Source organism: Macaca thibetana, chromosome 3 (genome assembly GCF_024542745.1).
Source record: "Macaca thibetana thibetana isolate TM-01 chromosome 3, ASM2454274v1, whole genome shotgun sequence".
NCBI lineage: Eukaryota > Metazoa > Chordata > Mammalia > Primates > Cercopithecidae > Macaca > Macaca thibetana.
Window position 1 is genome coordinate 53556693 of NC_065580.1, and position 15930 is coordinate 53572622.

At 46.1% G+C, this 15930-nt stretch overlaps 1 protein-coding gene across 2 annotated transcripts in view; it reads left to right on the forward strand.

The window, feature by feature from the left end:
• The window catches only part of EFCAB10 (EF-hand calcium binding domain 10), a 312208-nt gene that overhangs the window by 284744 nt on the left and 11534 nt on the right, over nt 1-15930 (forward strand). The window contains exon 2 of one of the 2 annotated variants that reach the window (XM_050782726.1): nt 12123-12254. In XM_050782726.1, coding sequence (XP_050638683.1) covers nt 12149-12254 — 106 coding nt within the window. In that variant the 5' untranslated portion in view covers nt 12123-12148. Of the gene's footprint in view, nt 1-12119; nt 12255-15930 lie in introns of those variants that run through there. The other variant, XM_050782727.1, reaches the window with a different exon arrangement.

Sequence of the window (15930 nt, forward strand, 5' to 3'; positions counted from 1 at the left end):
TTCATTTGCAACCTAATGTAATCTTCATTTAAATGTAAAATCAAGGGTGATTAGGTTGCAGGACAACCCATAGAGGCCCCTATGTCCCATGAGGCACCTGAAGTCTAATATCAATACGGTAGCATTTTGGGAAACGCATTCTCAGTTTCAGCCAGGGAAGACAGGATTGCATGCCACCTGGCCATCATCCCAGCTATAAGAAAGTATATCCTTCTACCTCACCATCTGCCAGGAGAGCAAAGACTTCTAGTCTGCACCCAGGGCAGACTCCCAGCTCTAAGCCATACCAGCACTGCTCTGATATCAAGAAAGGGGCTAAAGGGACAGGATTCCCCTGGTGGTGGCAGTGGTGGTAAACAAATAACATTATTGATCATGTGTTTCACATTTTTTCTAATTCTCAAAATAACTCTATGAAGTATGTAAGATTATTATCTCCATTTTACAGGTGAGAAAACCAAAGTTTAAAGAGATCAAGTAATTTGTTCAAGATCGTAACAGCTAGTAAGTGGGGAAGCCTCTTGGGAAAGGGTCCTTGACTTCCCCATATAACTTGTGTAAACAGGAGATCATCTATGGTCACCTTTTATACAAATAATACAGAAGCTCAAAGAGTGTTGGTGTTAATAAATTTTGTTCTGGGCTTCAATTTGGTGGACCTAATTAAAGCTTAAACAGAGCCAGCCAGTGTGATGGGAGCTAAATTTACGCTCAGTTTATAATATGATGTTCTGAAATTCAGAAGTAGCCTCAAAAATGAAACGGGAAAAAAAAGTGTGCATGTAAAAACTGGTGAAATCCAAATAAGATCTGTAGCTGAGTTAATAGTATTATAGCAATGTCAATTTCCTGATTCTACAGTTATGAGAGATTAGCATCAGAAGTAAGTTTTTTAATGAAGTACTGTAAGTGGGTATCATAGGCCCATGATCCCAACCTTGTCCTGCCATCCTTCATTCTGTGGCCACCCGATGTGTTCTATACTTTCATGTTTGGTAAAATGAATTTAGTGTTTTAAAATGTTTTAAGCATGTTTGCTTTTTTTTTTTGTTGAGACAGAGTCTCGCTTTGTCGCCCAGACTGGAGTGCAGTGGCCGGATCTCAGAGCATGTTTGCTTTTTTAGGTCCATGAAGAATGACCAAAGGCTGGATACACTTTTTTTTTTTTTTTTTTTTTTGACAGAGTCTCGCTCTGTCGCCCAGGCTGGAGTGCAGTGGCCAGATCTCAGTTCACTGCAAGCTCCGCCTCCCAGGTTCACGCCATTCTCCTGCCTCAGCCTCCCGAGTAGCTGGGACTACAGGCGCCCGTCACCTCGCCCGGCTAATTTTTTGTATTTTTTAGTAGAGATGGGGTTTCACCGTGTTAGCCAGGATGGTCTCGATCTCCCGACCTCGTGATCCGCCCATCTCGGCCTCCCAAAGTGCTGGGATTACAGGCTTGAGCCACCGCGCCCGGCCTTGGATACACTTTTTGAGTCCATCTTGTACTGCCTCAGATATTAAATGTTATTTTACAAAGACTGAGATGGAACTTTTGAGTTCTAATAGTTGTCACTATTAGTCTGTTCTGGGTTTTTTGTTTTTTTTTTTTTAACTTTAAAAATGCAGCTCATTGGCTGGGCACAGTGGCTCATACCTGTAATCCCAGCACATTGGGAGGCGAAGGTGGGTAGATCTCCTGAGGTCAGGAGTTCGAGACCAGCCTGGCCAACATGGCACAACCCCATCTCTACTAAAAATACAAAATTAGCTGGATGTGGTGGCACATGCCTGTAGTCCCAGCTACTCAGGAGGCTGAGACAGGAGAATCACTTGAACCCAGTAGGTGGAAGCTGCAGTAAGCTGAGATCGCACCACTACACTCCTGCCTGGGCGAGAGAAGGCGAGACTCCATCTCAAAAAAAAAAAAAAAAAGGCAGCTCACCAATGAAACAACTTGGTGAAAGTAAAATCACATTCTAAACTTATGTCTCCCTTATGATTTGCACAAAAATATTAAGCATATAATAAATATCTTACCTTCCTCTTACATTGCCATTTAGAACCAAGAGTCTATAGTTTTGAAAAAACACAACACAAGCCTGGGTGCAGTGGCTCACGTCTGTAATCCCAGCACTTAAGGAGGCTGAGACGGAAGGATCACTTGAGACCAGGAGTTCAAGACAACCCTGGGCAACATAGACTTCTATCTGCATACAAAAAAATTTTTTTAATTAGCCAGGCATGGTGGTGCTTTGGGAGGTCAAAGCTGCAGTGAGCTGTGATTGCACCATTGCACTCCAGCCTGGGTAACAGAGTGAGACCCTGGGACCAAAAAAACACACATACAAAATCTGAAATGTTACTCCAAAAACATTTCCATAGGAAACCAAGCAGGACAGCCTATAGATAGGTTATAGAGACTATAGAGATTCTTCTTTTCCTCTCATTCCATTTCCTCTCATAAGACTAAGATGATAATAGCAAACATTTAGTACATGCCTGGTGCCATTTTAAGAGCTTTACATATATTGGTTCATTCAGTCCTCAAGACAACCCCTGTGAGGTAGATATATTACCCCATTATATCCATGAGGAAACTGAGGCAGAGAATCTAGGCTTTTTGCTCCAGGTGACACAGTTATTAATGGGCAGTGGTAAGACTAGGATTGGAAGTGAGGCAGTCTGGCTCCAAAGGCCATTACGGCACACTGCCTGTTTTCTCAGGAAATTACCCTTTATATTTTTTTCCCTCCTTTTTAATAGCAACCAAAACTCCTAGCTGAGCCATCTCTGACTTGTTTCTGGTTGAAACAAAAAATGGAGAGAGGAAATCAGGCCTCTGCTCTGGCCACTCATGTCTCCTCACTTTCCCTTTTATACAATTCCCTCCCCTCCCAACACACACACACACACACACACACCCTGAACCATAACTCAAGGCTGACAGGCAGACTGACAAGTCTGCCTGACGCTAAAGCCCAGGGTCTTTTTTTTTTCTTTTTTTTTTTTTTTTTTTTTTTTTGAGGCAGAGTCTCGCTCTGTCGCCTAGGCTGGAGAGCGGTGGCCGGATCCTGGCTCACTGCAAGCTCCGCCTCCCGGGTTCACGCCATTCTCCTGCCTCAGCCTCCTGAGGAGCTGGGACTACAGGCGCCCGCCACCACGCCCGGCTAGTTTTTTTTTTTTTTTTTTTTTTTTTAGTAGAGACAGGGTGTCACCGTGTTAGCCAGGATGGTCTCGATCTGCTGACCTCGTGATCCACCCGTCTCGGCCTCCCAAAGTGCTGGGATTACAGGCTTGAAGTTTTTTGTATTTTTTTAGTAGAGACGGGGGTTTCACCATGTTCGCCAGGATGGTCTGGATCTCCTGACCTTGTGATCCGCCCGTCTCGGCCTCCCAAAGTGCTGGGATTACAGGCGTGAGCCACCGCGCCCGGCCAGCCCAGCGTCTTTTTTTTTTTTTTTGAGACGGAGTCTTGCTCTGTCGCCCAGGCTGGAGTGCAGTGGCGCAATCTCGGCTCACTGCAAGCTCCGCCTCCCGGGTTCACGCCATTCTCCTGCCTCAGCCTCCCGAGCAGCTGGGACTACAGGCGCCCGCCACTGCGCCCGGCTAATTTTTTTTCTATTTTTAGTAGAGACGGGGTTTCACCATGGTCTCGATCTCCTGACCTTGTGATCCGCCCGCCTCGGCCTCCCAAAGTGCTGGGATTACAGGCGTGAGCCACCGCGCCCGGCCCAGCCCAGCGTCTTTATGCTGGTGGTCCACACGTAGGGTGACCAAGCATTCCAGTTTACCTGCGATTTTTCCAGTTTTATCACTGAAAGTTTCATGGTACTGGAAACCCCTCCCTCCAGAACAAATCAGGAAGTTGGTCACTCCATGTATGCTCTAGAACCCTGCGGGGGAGCTGTTAATAAACTGACGACTGAAACAGGCCCACACTCCCACTTTCAGAGCAAAGCAATTTTATCAGACTCTCTGGGGGAAGAGAGAGCAGACACTGCATTTTCCTTTTTTAAATTTCTCTTTTTTAGGCTAGTCAAATGAAGCAGTGGGATATGCTGCATTTTCAAAAAGCCTTCCCAGGAGACTGCAGTGTTTGTGCTGGGTGGAGAATCAGAGTAAGTCTACACCAAGCATAAGCTGTGTACTCTCAAACTCTCATGAACTCCTGATCAAAGGCTGCCCAGCCCTTCGCCTCCACCCACCCAGCTTGAAGTAATGCAGGGGCTCGGGTCTGGTTGTCCATTAGAATAATGTGGGAAGCGTTTACTGCTTATCAGCTTGGAAATGCAAAATGGTGTAGCCACTCCAGAAAACAGTTTCTTAAGAAATTAAACACATGGCCGGGCACAATGGCTCATGTCTATAATCCCAGCAGTTTGGAAGACCGAGGCAGGAGGATTGCTTAAGGCCAGGAATTTAAGACTAGCCTGAGCAGCATAGCAAGACCCCATCTCTTAAATTTTTTTTCAATTAGCCAGGTGTGGTGGCCTGTGTCTGTACTCCTAGCTACCTGGGAGATTAAGGCAGGAGGATTATTTGAGCCCAGAGTTCAGTTCAAGGCTGCAGTGAGCCATAATTGTGCCACTGCACTCAAGCCTGGGCAAGAGTGAGACCTTGTCTCTTAAAAAAGAAAAGTGGGGCATGGTGGCTCACACCTGTAATCCCAGCACTTTTGGGAGGCCAAGGCAGGCACATCACTTGAGTCCAGGAATTTAAGACCAGCCTGGCGGCCGGGCGCGGTGGCTCAAGCCTGTAATCCCAGCACTTTGGGAGGCCGAGTCGGGCGGATCACGAGGTCAGGAGATCGAGAACATCCTGGCTAACACAGTGAAACCCCGTCTCTACTAAAAATACAAAAAACTAGCCGGGCGAGGTGGCGGGCGCCTGTAGTCCCAGCTACTCGGGAGGCTGAGGCAGGAGAATGGCGTAAACCCGGGGGGCGGAGCTTGCAGTGAGCTGAGATCCGGCCACTGCACTCCAGCCTGGGCGACAGAGCGAGACTCCGTCTCAAAAAAAAAAAAAAAAAAAAAAAAAAAAAAAAAAAAAAAAACCAGCCTGGGCAACATAGTGAGACCTAGTCTCTACCAAAAAAAAAAAAAAATTAGCTGGGCATGGTGGTGCACGCCTGTAGTCCCAGCTTCTTAGTAGGCTGAGCTGGGAGGATCACTTGAGTCCAGGAGGTCCAGGCTGCAGTAAGCCTTAATTACACCACTGCACTCCAGCTTGGATGACAGAGTGAGACTGTTAATTTTTTTTTTTTTTTTTAAGTACCAACCATCCAGCCATTCCACTCCTAGGTATTTCCGCGAGATAAATGAAATTGTATATTCATGCATATGAATATTCATAGTGGCTTTAGTCGCAATAGTCCAAAACTGAAAACAACCCAAATGTGCATCAACAGGTAAGTGGGTAAACAAATTGTGGTATATACATTCAGTGGAATCCTCTTCAGGAATAAAAATGAAATATTAATACATGTAACAACATCAATGAATCTCAAAAAATTATGTTGAGTGAAAGAAGCCAGACCAAAAAAAAAAAAACTACATACTATGGTTCCGTTTGTGAACAAATCTCTAGTTACAGGTAGTATGTCAGTGGTTGCCTGGGGATGGGGTTGGGGAATGAATGTTCATTATCTTGCTCTGGTGATGATTTCATGGCTGTATACAAACTTACCACATAGAACAATTTAAAAATGTGTAGTTTATCATATTAATTATACCTCAATAGAGCTTTAAAGCAAAACCATCAATGTCCCAGCCCCATCCCAGGAGACTGTGTTTCATGGCCTGAAATGGGCACAGACGTCAGTACTTTTTAAAGGCTCCCAGGTGGTTCCAAGGTGTTGCCTGGAGTGAGGACCACAGCATGAATGCCCCCCACCTGGAGCCACTCCACAACCACTAAAAGAATTAGTCATAATATTATTAAGTGTGATGAGGAGGTGAAGGACAAGTTGTGGAAGGAGCAATGCTATGAGGATACTGAAGGTGATTCATTAAGCCCAGTTTGGTCTATTAACAGATGGCACCAACAGAGAATAGCTAACTCCACTAGGTGGCATCCACACACTTCAGTGTGATTTCCAGGGCAATGGGTAATGCAGGGCACTATCTGAGTTGTACTGAGAGAGTGCTGAGCACACAGTGTTGTTCCTCTGACAGAGAAAGGACCCAGACTTGTTGGAAAACAACCAGAAACTTGGGAAGATGTCAGCAGGGCCCACTGTGCTCTCCTCAGCCTAACTTCATAGCCAGAGGAAATCAGATTATTGCAATGTTAGTGTCATTTAAGGTTCCAGAGTACAAAGAGCAGAGCTATTCAGGGACCAAGTAACTCCTGAAGAGTAAGTAAATGTGTTCTCAGCCAGGTGCAGTGGCTCCCACCTGTAATCCCAGCACGCGGGAGGCCTAGGTTGGAGCACTGATTGAGCCCAGGAGTTTGAGATTAGCCTGGGAAACATAGTGAAACCCCAACCCTACAAAAAAAAAAAAAAAAAATAGCTGGGCATGGTGGTGGGTGCCTGTAGTCACACCTATTCTAGAGGCTGAGGTAGGAAGATTGCTTGAGTTCAAGGGGTTGAGGCTGCAGTGAGTTGTGATCACACCACTGTATTCCAACCTGGGTGACAGAGCAAGACCCTGTCTCAACAAAAATAAAAAATAGGCCAGGTGCAGTGGCTCACACCTGTAATACCAGCACTTTGGGAGGCCAAGGTGGGCAGATCACTTGAGCTTAGGAGTTTGAAACCAGCCTAGGCAATATGGAGAAACCCCATCTCTACAAAAAAAAATACAAAAATTAGCTGGGCGTGGTGGTATATGCCTGTAGTCCCAGCTACTCGGGAGGCTGAGGCATGAGAATCACTTGAACCTGGGAGGCGGAGGTTGCAGTGAGCCGAGGTGGTACCACTGCACTCCAGCCTGGGCGACAGAGCAAGACTGTCTCAGAAAAATAATATATGACGTTCTCAAGGAGAAGACCAAATGTCTTGTGCTTCATAGCACTGAGTAGAAACCACTATATACAGGGGACCAGGACTTTGTCTTCTCTCCCTTATTAAGGAATGTTCCTGACATTTTTTCCACTTTGTTTTGTTTAGGCCACTCTGGCCTTGGGCAAGTCGAAGGATATCATGACAGCAGACGGTAAAGCAGCCCCCTCTGCTGTGACTCGCGTCCTCCTCCCCAGGCCTGTGGTCTCCTGCTTCTCATAGTCACTGTCACTGCTGCAGGCTCCCCCTCCATTTCTTATCCCTGTTGTCATCGCCGGGCCTCTGCTGTACTGGCTGCGAAGCAGAGCCAGAGCCGCTTTCCTGAGTGATCATACAGCTTTGATCAACCCTCCAGGATCAAGCGCTTAGACAGCCAGAATTTGAAGGAGGGGCGCATAATTTGGGTCTTCGTGTTTATGCTTTATTCCCCCTTCTACCACTGAAAGTAAAGCAAGTCCCCAGAGGAGTGGATCAAACAAACAAAAATACTGAAGAATAATGTCCACATCAGTAGTTTTCGAACTCCCCGGAACCCATCGGGAACCAGGCTTCAGAGAGGGCCCTCGGATCCACAGGCACCAGAGCAATGCATCAACTTTGTCAGCTTAGTTCTGTCCCTGCGTCAGAGCTCCCCAGGCTCCAGTTAACTCTGTCACTATGATCACGCAGGCAGCCAGCCATGCTTCTGTAAGAAAGATACAAAAATACAAAAATTAGCTGGGCATGATGGCAGGTGCCTGTAATCCCAGACACTTGGGAGGCTGAGGTGGGAAAATCACTTGAACCTGGGAGGGGGAGGTTGCAGTAAGCCGAGATGGCACCATTGCATTCCAGCCTGGGTGACAGACTCAGTCTCAAAAAAATAAAACATGAAAATGTGATCTTATTCTATGTGAATTCCAGGATAGTGTTCTTTTATCTATTGTGTATGTATTTGGGGACAGGGGTAATGGGAAGAGATTCCACATGTGATTTTTTTTTTTTTTTTAAGTATTCTATTAAAAAGTTTGTAGACCAGCCTCCAACATCCTTCTGAAAGACCCTTCTTACAAACCCAAGCCAGTGGCGCAGATTTGGGCACATAGTGTTTTGTTTGTTTTGTTTCTGAGACAGAGGCTTGCTTTGTTGCCCAGGCTGGAGTACAGTGGCACAATCTCAGCTCACTGCAACCTCCACCTCCCAGGTTCAAATGAGTCTCATGACTCAGCTTCTTGAGTAGCTGGGACTACAGGTGTGTGCCACCACAGCTGGCTAATGTTTGTATTTTTGGTAGAGATGGGGTTTTGCATGTTGGCTAGGTGATAGCAACAGGAGGCAGCCATTTTATGCCTGGGCACATAGGGGTAAGTCAGTTGTGAAACCCCGCCTCCAAGCCAAAGACAGTTTAAAGCCTGAAAGCCAAGCTACAAGTTAAATCCTCAGACCAGACTGAGAACTTGTCTTCCCATTTGGCATGTTTTCCTCTGACTGATCCTCACCCTTCACCTATTATATACCTACCCTTTCCTGATTGGTTTTCTACATTGTCGTGCCCACCTTTGAGTGGTGTCTTTAACCTTTCTTGCATATTCACATACCAACTCGCACATACTCCCCATTCTGAGTCCATAAAAGGCCCCAGACCCAGCGGCACAGGGAAAAACTACCTGACTGTTGGGGTGGGGGACCAACCTGCCCCCCACAGCCCCCGGATCCCCTCTCCGCTGAGAGCTATTCTGTCACTCAATAAAACTCCCTGCCTTGCTCACTCTTCTATTCTCAGCGCATCTTCATTCTTCCCGGGTTCAGGATAAGAACTCCAGGACTGGAGCACAGGCCAGACTCAGCCTGGGTGGGCCAAGTGGGCAGGCCGTCTCCTGCTGCAGGAGAGTGAGGCCTGGGTAGGGAATCACAGGCTAGAGGTCTCTGGCTTGCAAAGTGACCGAGAAGAAAATCCTGCATTACAGGCTAGTCTCAAACTCGGGCTCAAGCAATCTTCCTGCCTTGGCCTCCCAAAGTGATGGGATTACAGGATAAGGCACCTCACCTTGCCCTGGGCACACAGCTTTCAAGTCTTTTCAGAGAGTAAGTCTTTCCCTCCTCAGAACACCTCCTCTAGACTTTGGGGACAAGAGCATTATCCCTTCTCTCTGTTCAAAGTTGCGCCAAGGACCCAAACAGCCCTAAAATCTCCTCTAGTTCTCCCAGATGATCAGGGCTTTTCTGGCCTGCCAGATAGCTCAGCATTCTCAAGGTGGGCCTGCCCTCTGGAGATACGGTGCCCACTTTCTGGTTGCATGTTCACATGGCTACTTTCTGTTTCAGACTTGGTTCAGTCTCCCAGCATTCATTTTTTATCCCCTCTTTCCACTCTATTTTTTTTTTTTTTTTTTTTTTTTTTTTTGAGACGGAGTCTCGCGCTGTGTCACCCAGGCTGCAGTGCAGTGGCGCGATCTCGGCTCACTGCAAGCTCCGCCTCCCAGGTTCACGCCATTCTCCTGCCTCAGCCTCCGAGTAGCTGGGACTACAGGCGCCCGCCACCACGCCCGGCTAGTTTTTTGTATTTTTAGTAGAGACGGGGTTTCACCATGTTAGCCAGGATGGTCTTGATCTCCTGACCTCGTGATCCACCCGCCTCGGCCTCCCAAAGTGCTGGGATTACAGGCTTGAGCCACCGCGCCCGGCCCACTCTATTTTTTTTTTAACTTTAATTTTAGGTTTGGGGGTACATGTGAAGGTCTGTTTTGTAGGGAAGCAGATATCAAGGGGAATTGTTGTATGTATTATTTCATCACGTGGGTATTAAGCCAGTACCCTGTAGTTATTTTTCCTGCTCCTCTCCCTCCTCTCACCCTCCCCCCTCAAGTAGACCCCAGTGTCTGTCATTTCCTTCTTTATGTCAATGTGTTCTTATCATTTAACTCCCACTTGTGAGAACATGTGGTATTTGGTTTTCTGTTCCTGTGTTAATTTGCTAAGGATAATAGCTTTCAACTGCTGAAAAATTATTTTTACTAAATGCTGAACAGATAAAAAAAATTTTGTAAAATACATATATAGGGTATAAAGAATCATAATCGGATGAACACCTGTGAACCCACCCCTCAATTAAAGAAAAATCATATTAGAATGAATCCTGCAGTCCTCGGGATATTCCTCCCTAAACCCACTCCCTTTTCTCCCACCTCCAAGGCAAACATTGTGCTGAACTTTGTGTTTACCATTCTCTTGTGTTTCTTGATAGATTTCTTACATATGTTTGAATCTGTAAACAATATATTCAGTTTGGTATGTTCTTAAACTTTAAATTGATTCATATAGTATACATTCTCTTGAAGCAATGTTTTTGAAATTCGCCTATATTGTTGCAAGTAGCTACAACTGACTGTTGAAGTGGTTCATAGTATTCATGTGTAATATACCATAGTTTTTTTGTTTTTTTTAAGATTGAGTCTCGCTCTGTGGTCACGCTGGAGTGCAGTGGCGCAATCTCGGCTCACTGGAACCTCCGCCTCCCGGGTTCAAGCGATTCTCCTGTTTCGCCCTCCCGAGTAGCTGGGACTACAGGCATGTGCCACCACACCCGGCTGATTTTTTTTTATTTTTAGTAGACTCGGAGTTTCACCTTGTTAGCCAGGATGGTCTTGATCTACTGACCTTGTGATCCGCCCGCCTCAGCCTCCCAAAGTGCTAGGATTACAGGCGTGAACCACCGCTTCCGGCTTTATACCATAGTTTTTAAAATCCATTTTTCTCTTGGTATTTGGTCTGTTGTCAGTGATTTCTATTATGAATGGTGCCGCTATAAACATTCTTGTACATGTCTCCTGGTGGACATTGACAAGAGCTGCTCTTGGAGTGGAATTTCTGGGTCAGAGTGTAGAAACATGTTTAAATTACCAAGATAATTCTAAACCGTTTTCCAAAGTGGATGTTCCAATTTATGCTCCCAAGATCACTGACCATCTCACTAATTGTGGATGTCTTTGCCAGCACTTGATATTGTTCAACTTCATAATCTTTATCCGTCTGGTAGATGTGAAATGGTATTTTCTTGTAGTTTTGTTTACTGGATTGTCAAAGAGGCTTAGAATATTTTCACATGTTCACTGACCATTTGTCATTCCCTTTCTTGAAGTGCTGCTTCTGGGCTAACTCTTGGGTGAAGGACGTGGGCACAGGCCCTCAAGGACAGATGGCCCAGCCCAGAGTTTTAGTTTCTCAGGTCTTCCCACGCTTGAGTAAAGGCCCTCCTAGCTACTTGCATCCCACCTTACTCAGTGACCCTCCCTGAAAACAACTGTCAGGGCCAGGCACGGTGGCTCATGCCTGTAATCCCAGCACTCTGGGAGGCCAAGGTGGGTGGATCACTTGAGGATAGGAATTCTAGACCAGCCTGGCCAAGGTGGTGAAACCCCATCTCTACTAAAAAATACAAAAAAATTAGCAGGGTGTAGTGATGCATGCCTGTAATCCCAGCTACTTGGGAGGCTGAGGCAGGAGAATCTCTTGAACCTGGGAGGTGGAGATTGCAGTGAGCCAAGATCGCACCATTGTACTCCAGCCTGGGCAACAAGAGCGAAAATCCGTCTCTGAATGAATGAATAAATAAATAAATAAGTAAATAAATAAATCTGTCAGGTGGTCTCCCTCTCCTAAGACCAGCTCCAGCAAACGGGTTGAAGCTCAGGATCCAGGCTGCTCTGTGGCCCACAACCCAGTCGAGCCAACAGGCCAAGACCTTCCTGCCTGGTGGCCAGCGCCATGCCTGCAGGCCGCTCACACCGAAGATGCCACTTAGAACTCTCCACTGGGCACCCTCAAAATTGCACAAGTTCCTTCTGTTATTAGCTCATGCTGAGTTGTGATGCCAGCACTTCAAGCCTTGTTAATCATTGGATCAACAAGTACCGAGCTAGGTGCTAGAAAGAGAAACGGAAAAAGGCACTTGGGCCCAGCCCTCAGCCTGGATCCCGGACGGTGACGTTGGTCCACACCTCACCGGCCCTCTCTGCCCTGCTACATTCCCCAGGCTTGCCCTGAATGTTGAGCACTAGAAATTCCAGGTCCGGGTCGCAGCCACAGGGGAGTCAGGGGCGTCACGTGACCGCGCCAGGGAGAGGGAGGCGGAGTCGCACGGCTGGGACACCCCGCTGTCGCCTAGCAACAGCGGGACGCGAACCGATGGAGACCAGCAACAGGGAGCTCCAAGCCGCGGAATATTTGGAAAGGCATCGGATCAAGGAGCTGGTGAGCTACCTCACCAGTGCCCTCTTATTCTTTCGGCCGGGTAAGGGCCCCCATGCCCGGTTACAGCCATCCCTCCACGCGGGACTTGCTTCCCTCACGAAACCCCCTCTCACACACTCGCTTTCCACTGCCTCCCAGCCACGTGAGCCCTTCTGCTGTTGATAAACTCTGTGGCCTTCAATAAAACAGTCCCTCAGGCTGGAGTACAATGGCCTGAGCTTGTTTCACTGCAACCTTCACCTCCCGGGTTCAAGCGATTCTCCTGCCTCAGCCTCCTGAATGGCTGAGGTTACAGGCGCACGCCACCACGCCGGGCTAATTTTTGTATTTTTAGTAGTGACAGCGTTTCATCATGTTGGTCAGGCTGGTCTCGAACTCCTGACCTCAGGTGATCTGCACGCCTCGGCCTCTCAAAGTGCTGGGATTATAGGCATGAGCCACCGTGCGCGGCCAAAGTTTTGAATCTGGCAACAAAACAATTGATAGGGTAGGATAGATGTTCTAGAGGAGATCGCTTCTCCTAACATTTTTTTACACATCTGAATCCCCTACAAAATTTGCATCCTTTTGTAATTTAGGAGTGGTGTATCATTTAAAAGTTATATTAAGGTGAAAATGGTTTTATGTCCTCCCCAGGGTGCAGAATTGTAATTTGCTGACCTCCATATGGAGCGTCCAAAATGCCAAAATTGTCCATTTGCTTCTTAAGGAAATGGAAATACCAAACATTCCAACTGTGCCAAAAAACACCCAACCAATATCATGTATAGGATGATAAAGTTCTTGCTAGTTGTTTTAAAGTATTAAAACAAGGCTGGGCACGAGATGGCACCACTGCACTCTAGCCTGGGTGACAGAGCAAGATTCCATCTCAAATAAATAAATAAATAAATAGAAAAATAAGCCAGGTGCAGTGGCTCAGGCCTGTAATCCCAGCACTTTGGGAGGCCGAAGTGGGCGAATCACTTGAGGTCGGGTGTTTGAGACCAGCCTGGCCAACATGGTGAAACCTCCTCTCTACTAAAAATACACAAAATTAGCTGGGTGTGGTAGTGCATGCCTGTAATCCTAGCTACTTATGAAGCTCCTTGGGGGCAGTGGCTCACGCCTGTAATCCCAACACTTGAGCCCAGGAGTTCTTAAACCAGCCTGGGCAACACAGCTGGGACCGCTCCTCTACCAAAAGTAAAAAAAATTATCTGGGGCATGGTGGTGCATGCCTGTGGTGCCAGCTACTCAGGAGGCTGAGGTGGGAGTCTCGCTTGAGCCTGGGAGTTCGAGGCTGCAGTGAGCCATGATTGTGCCACTGCACTCCAGCCTAATATTATATATTAAGACAAATGATAGGCCAATGCACAGTGACTCACACCTGTAATCCCAACACTCTGGGAGGCTGTGGTGCAGATCACTTGACTTCAGGAGTTCATAGACCAGCCTGGGCAACATGGGGAAACCCCATCTCTACCAAAAATACAAAATTAGCTGTACATGGTGGTGTGTGCCTATAATCCCAGCTACTCAAGCGGCTGATGTGGGAGGATCACATGAACCTGGGAGGTGGAGATTGCATTGAGCCGAGATTGCTACTCAGGCCGGGTGACAGAGTAAGACACCATCTCAAAAAAAAATTCTTAAAGACAAATGTTAATGTTCTTCATCATAACAAAGGGATATGTTACATTCATTACATAAAAATGTTTGTCAACATTTATTTTTAAATTTCATTTCTACTGAAGTGGATGTATGGGGTTTAAAAATTGAAAATTACTCCAAAGCTTATAATAACAACAGCATTCCTGTCACCATCCCCAGCTTCTGCACAAAATAATTTCAACTCTTCTAGCAATATTCTTTGCTATTTATCTTGAGATTTCTAAATAACAGACCTATATTGCTGCTGCTGAATGTTTTTCCCTCTAGGTTAGATACTAGCTTTATGCTGTGGAAGATGAAAATGCGGCTATCGGCCGGGCGCAGTGGCTCACGCCTGTAATCCCAGCACTTTGGGAGGCCGAGACGGGCGGATCACGAGGTCAGGAGATCGAGACCATCCTGGCTAACACGGTGAAACCCCGTCTCTACTAAAAAAATACAAAAATTAGCCGGGCGCGGTGGCAGGCGCCTGTAGTCCCAGCTATACTGGAGGCTGAGGCAGGAGAATGGCTTGAACCCGGGAGGCGGAGCTTGCAGTGAGTGGAGATCGCGCCACTGCACTCCAGCCTGGGCAACAGGGCGAGACTCCGTCTCAAAAAAAAAAAATAAAAATAAAAAAATAAAAAATAAAATAAAAAAAATGCGGCTATCTTAAACACACACCTCATACACCTGTTCCCACTCACACCCATCTTCCAGATAAATTTAGATCACAATTTTGATATCCTCAGTATTCAGAATTTTTAATATTATTAGGCAAGTATCTATAATCCTTATACTACGCTGATTATATTTCCCTTGTTGTTTTCCCTGTTTAATAATATATTTAAATTTTTGGCTTAAATTTGTGTGATCATCACTAATTCATCCATACCCTCTTTTGCCACAGTACAGCTCTCCTCTCATTACATTTGCATTCACTGAGTAATTATCCCCACCCCTCACCCCCACCACCCAATCCCCGTAACCCCAGCTCTGTGTCTTCCTGCTCCAGTCTGGACTGATTGCTACACAGTAGTTATTCACGGCTTCGCCTCACTCTGATCCTAAGACGACTCCTCACCTCTCTAGTGTTCAGAGCTTGTTTTATGGCATGGCCAGCAATCCCTCATTCTTGCTTTACCCCTTTCTTCTGGTGGAGCATATCCTTTAGTGGCTTCCTGAGAGAGCATGCTTTGAGGGGTAAAGATTTTGGGAACACACATATATAAAAATATGAATTCCTACATTCAAAACTTTAATAGAGTGGAGGCTGCACATGGAGGCTCATGCCTCCCAACACTTTGAGAGGCCGAGGCAGGCAGATCACTTGAGGTCAGGAGTTTGAGACCAGCCTGGCCAACATGGTAAAACCCCGTCTCTACTAAAAATACAAAAATTAGCCAGGCATAGTGGCATACGCCTGTAGTCCTAGCTACTCAGGAGACTGTGGCAGGAGAATCACTTGCATCTGGGAAGTGGAGGTTACAGTGAGCTGAGATTTCACTGTTGTACTCCAGCCTGGGCAACAGAGCGAGACTCCGTCTCATAAAATAAGAGTAGATACAATTTTAAGTTGGAACATACTGCCCTCGGAATTTTTGAGGCATTGTTCCATTGTCTTCTAATTTCTCATGTTGCTCTGAAGAATTCTGATGTCATATGACATCAGATTCTTGATCTGGGTATGAGGCAAGTTTATTCTTTCTGGAAACTTTTTAGGGTTGTCTTTTTATCTTATCTCTGGTGTCCTAAATATTTATATGCCTTGGAATGGTTTTGTTGTTGTTGCTGTTAATGTATTGTGCTCTAGGTACTTTATGGTCTTATTAAATTTGGAGACATTTTTCTTTCAGGTCTAGGAAGTATTTTTCTTATTTTCCTTACCTATATCGTTCTGGAATTATTGGATATTGGACATCTTGGCTTGATTCTCTAATTTTCTTTACATCTTGATGTGTTGTATAATTTTTATCAGAAGAATGCAATTTATGAATCTGCAGATTCTCTTGAGAGTTTACCAAATTGTTATTTTGATGCTCCTCACTGACTTACACTTACATTTCCTGTCTTCATTAGTGGTT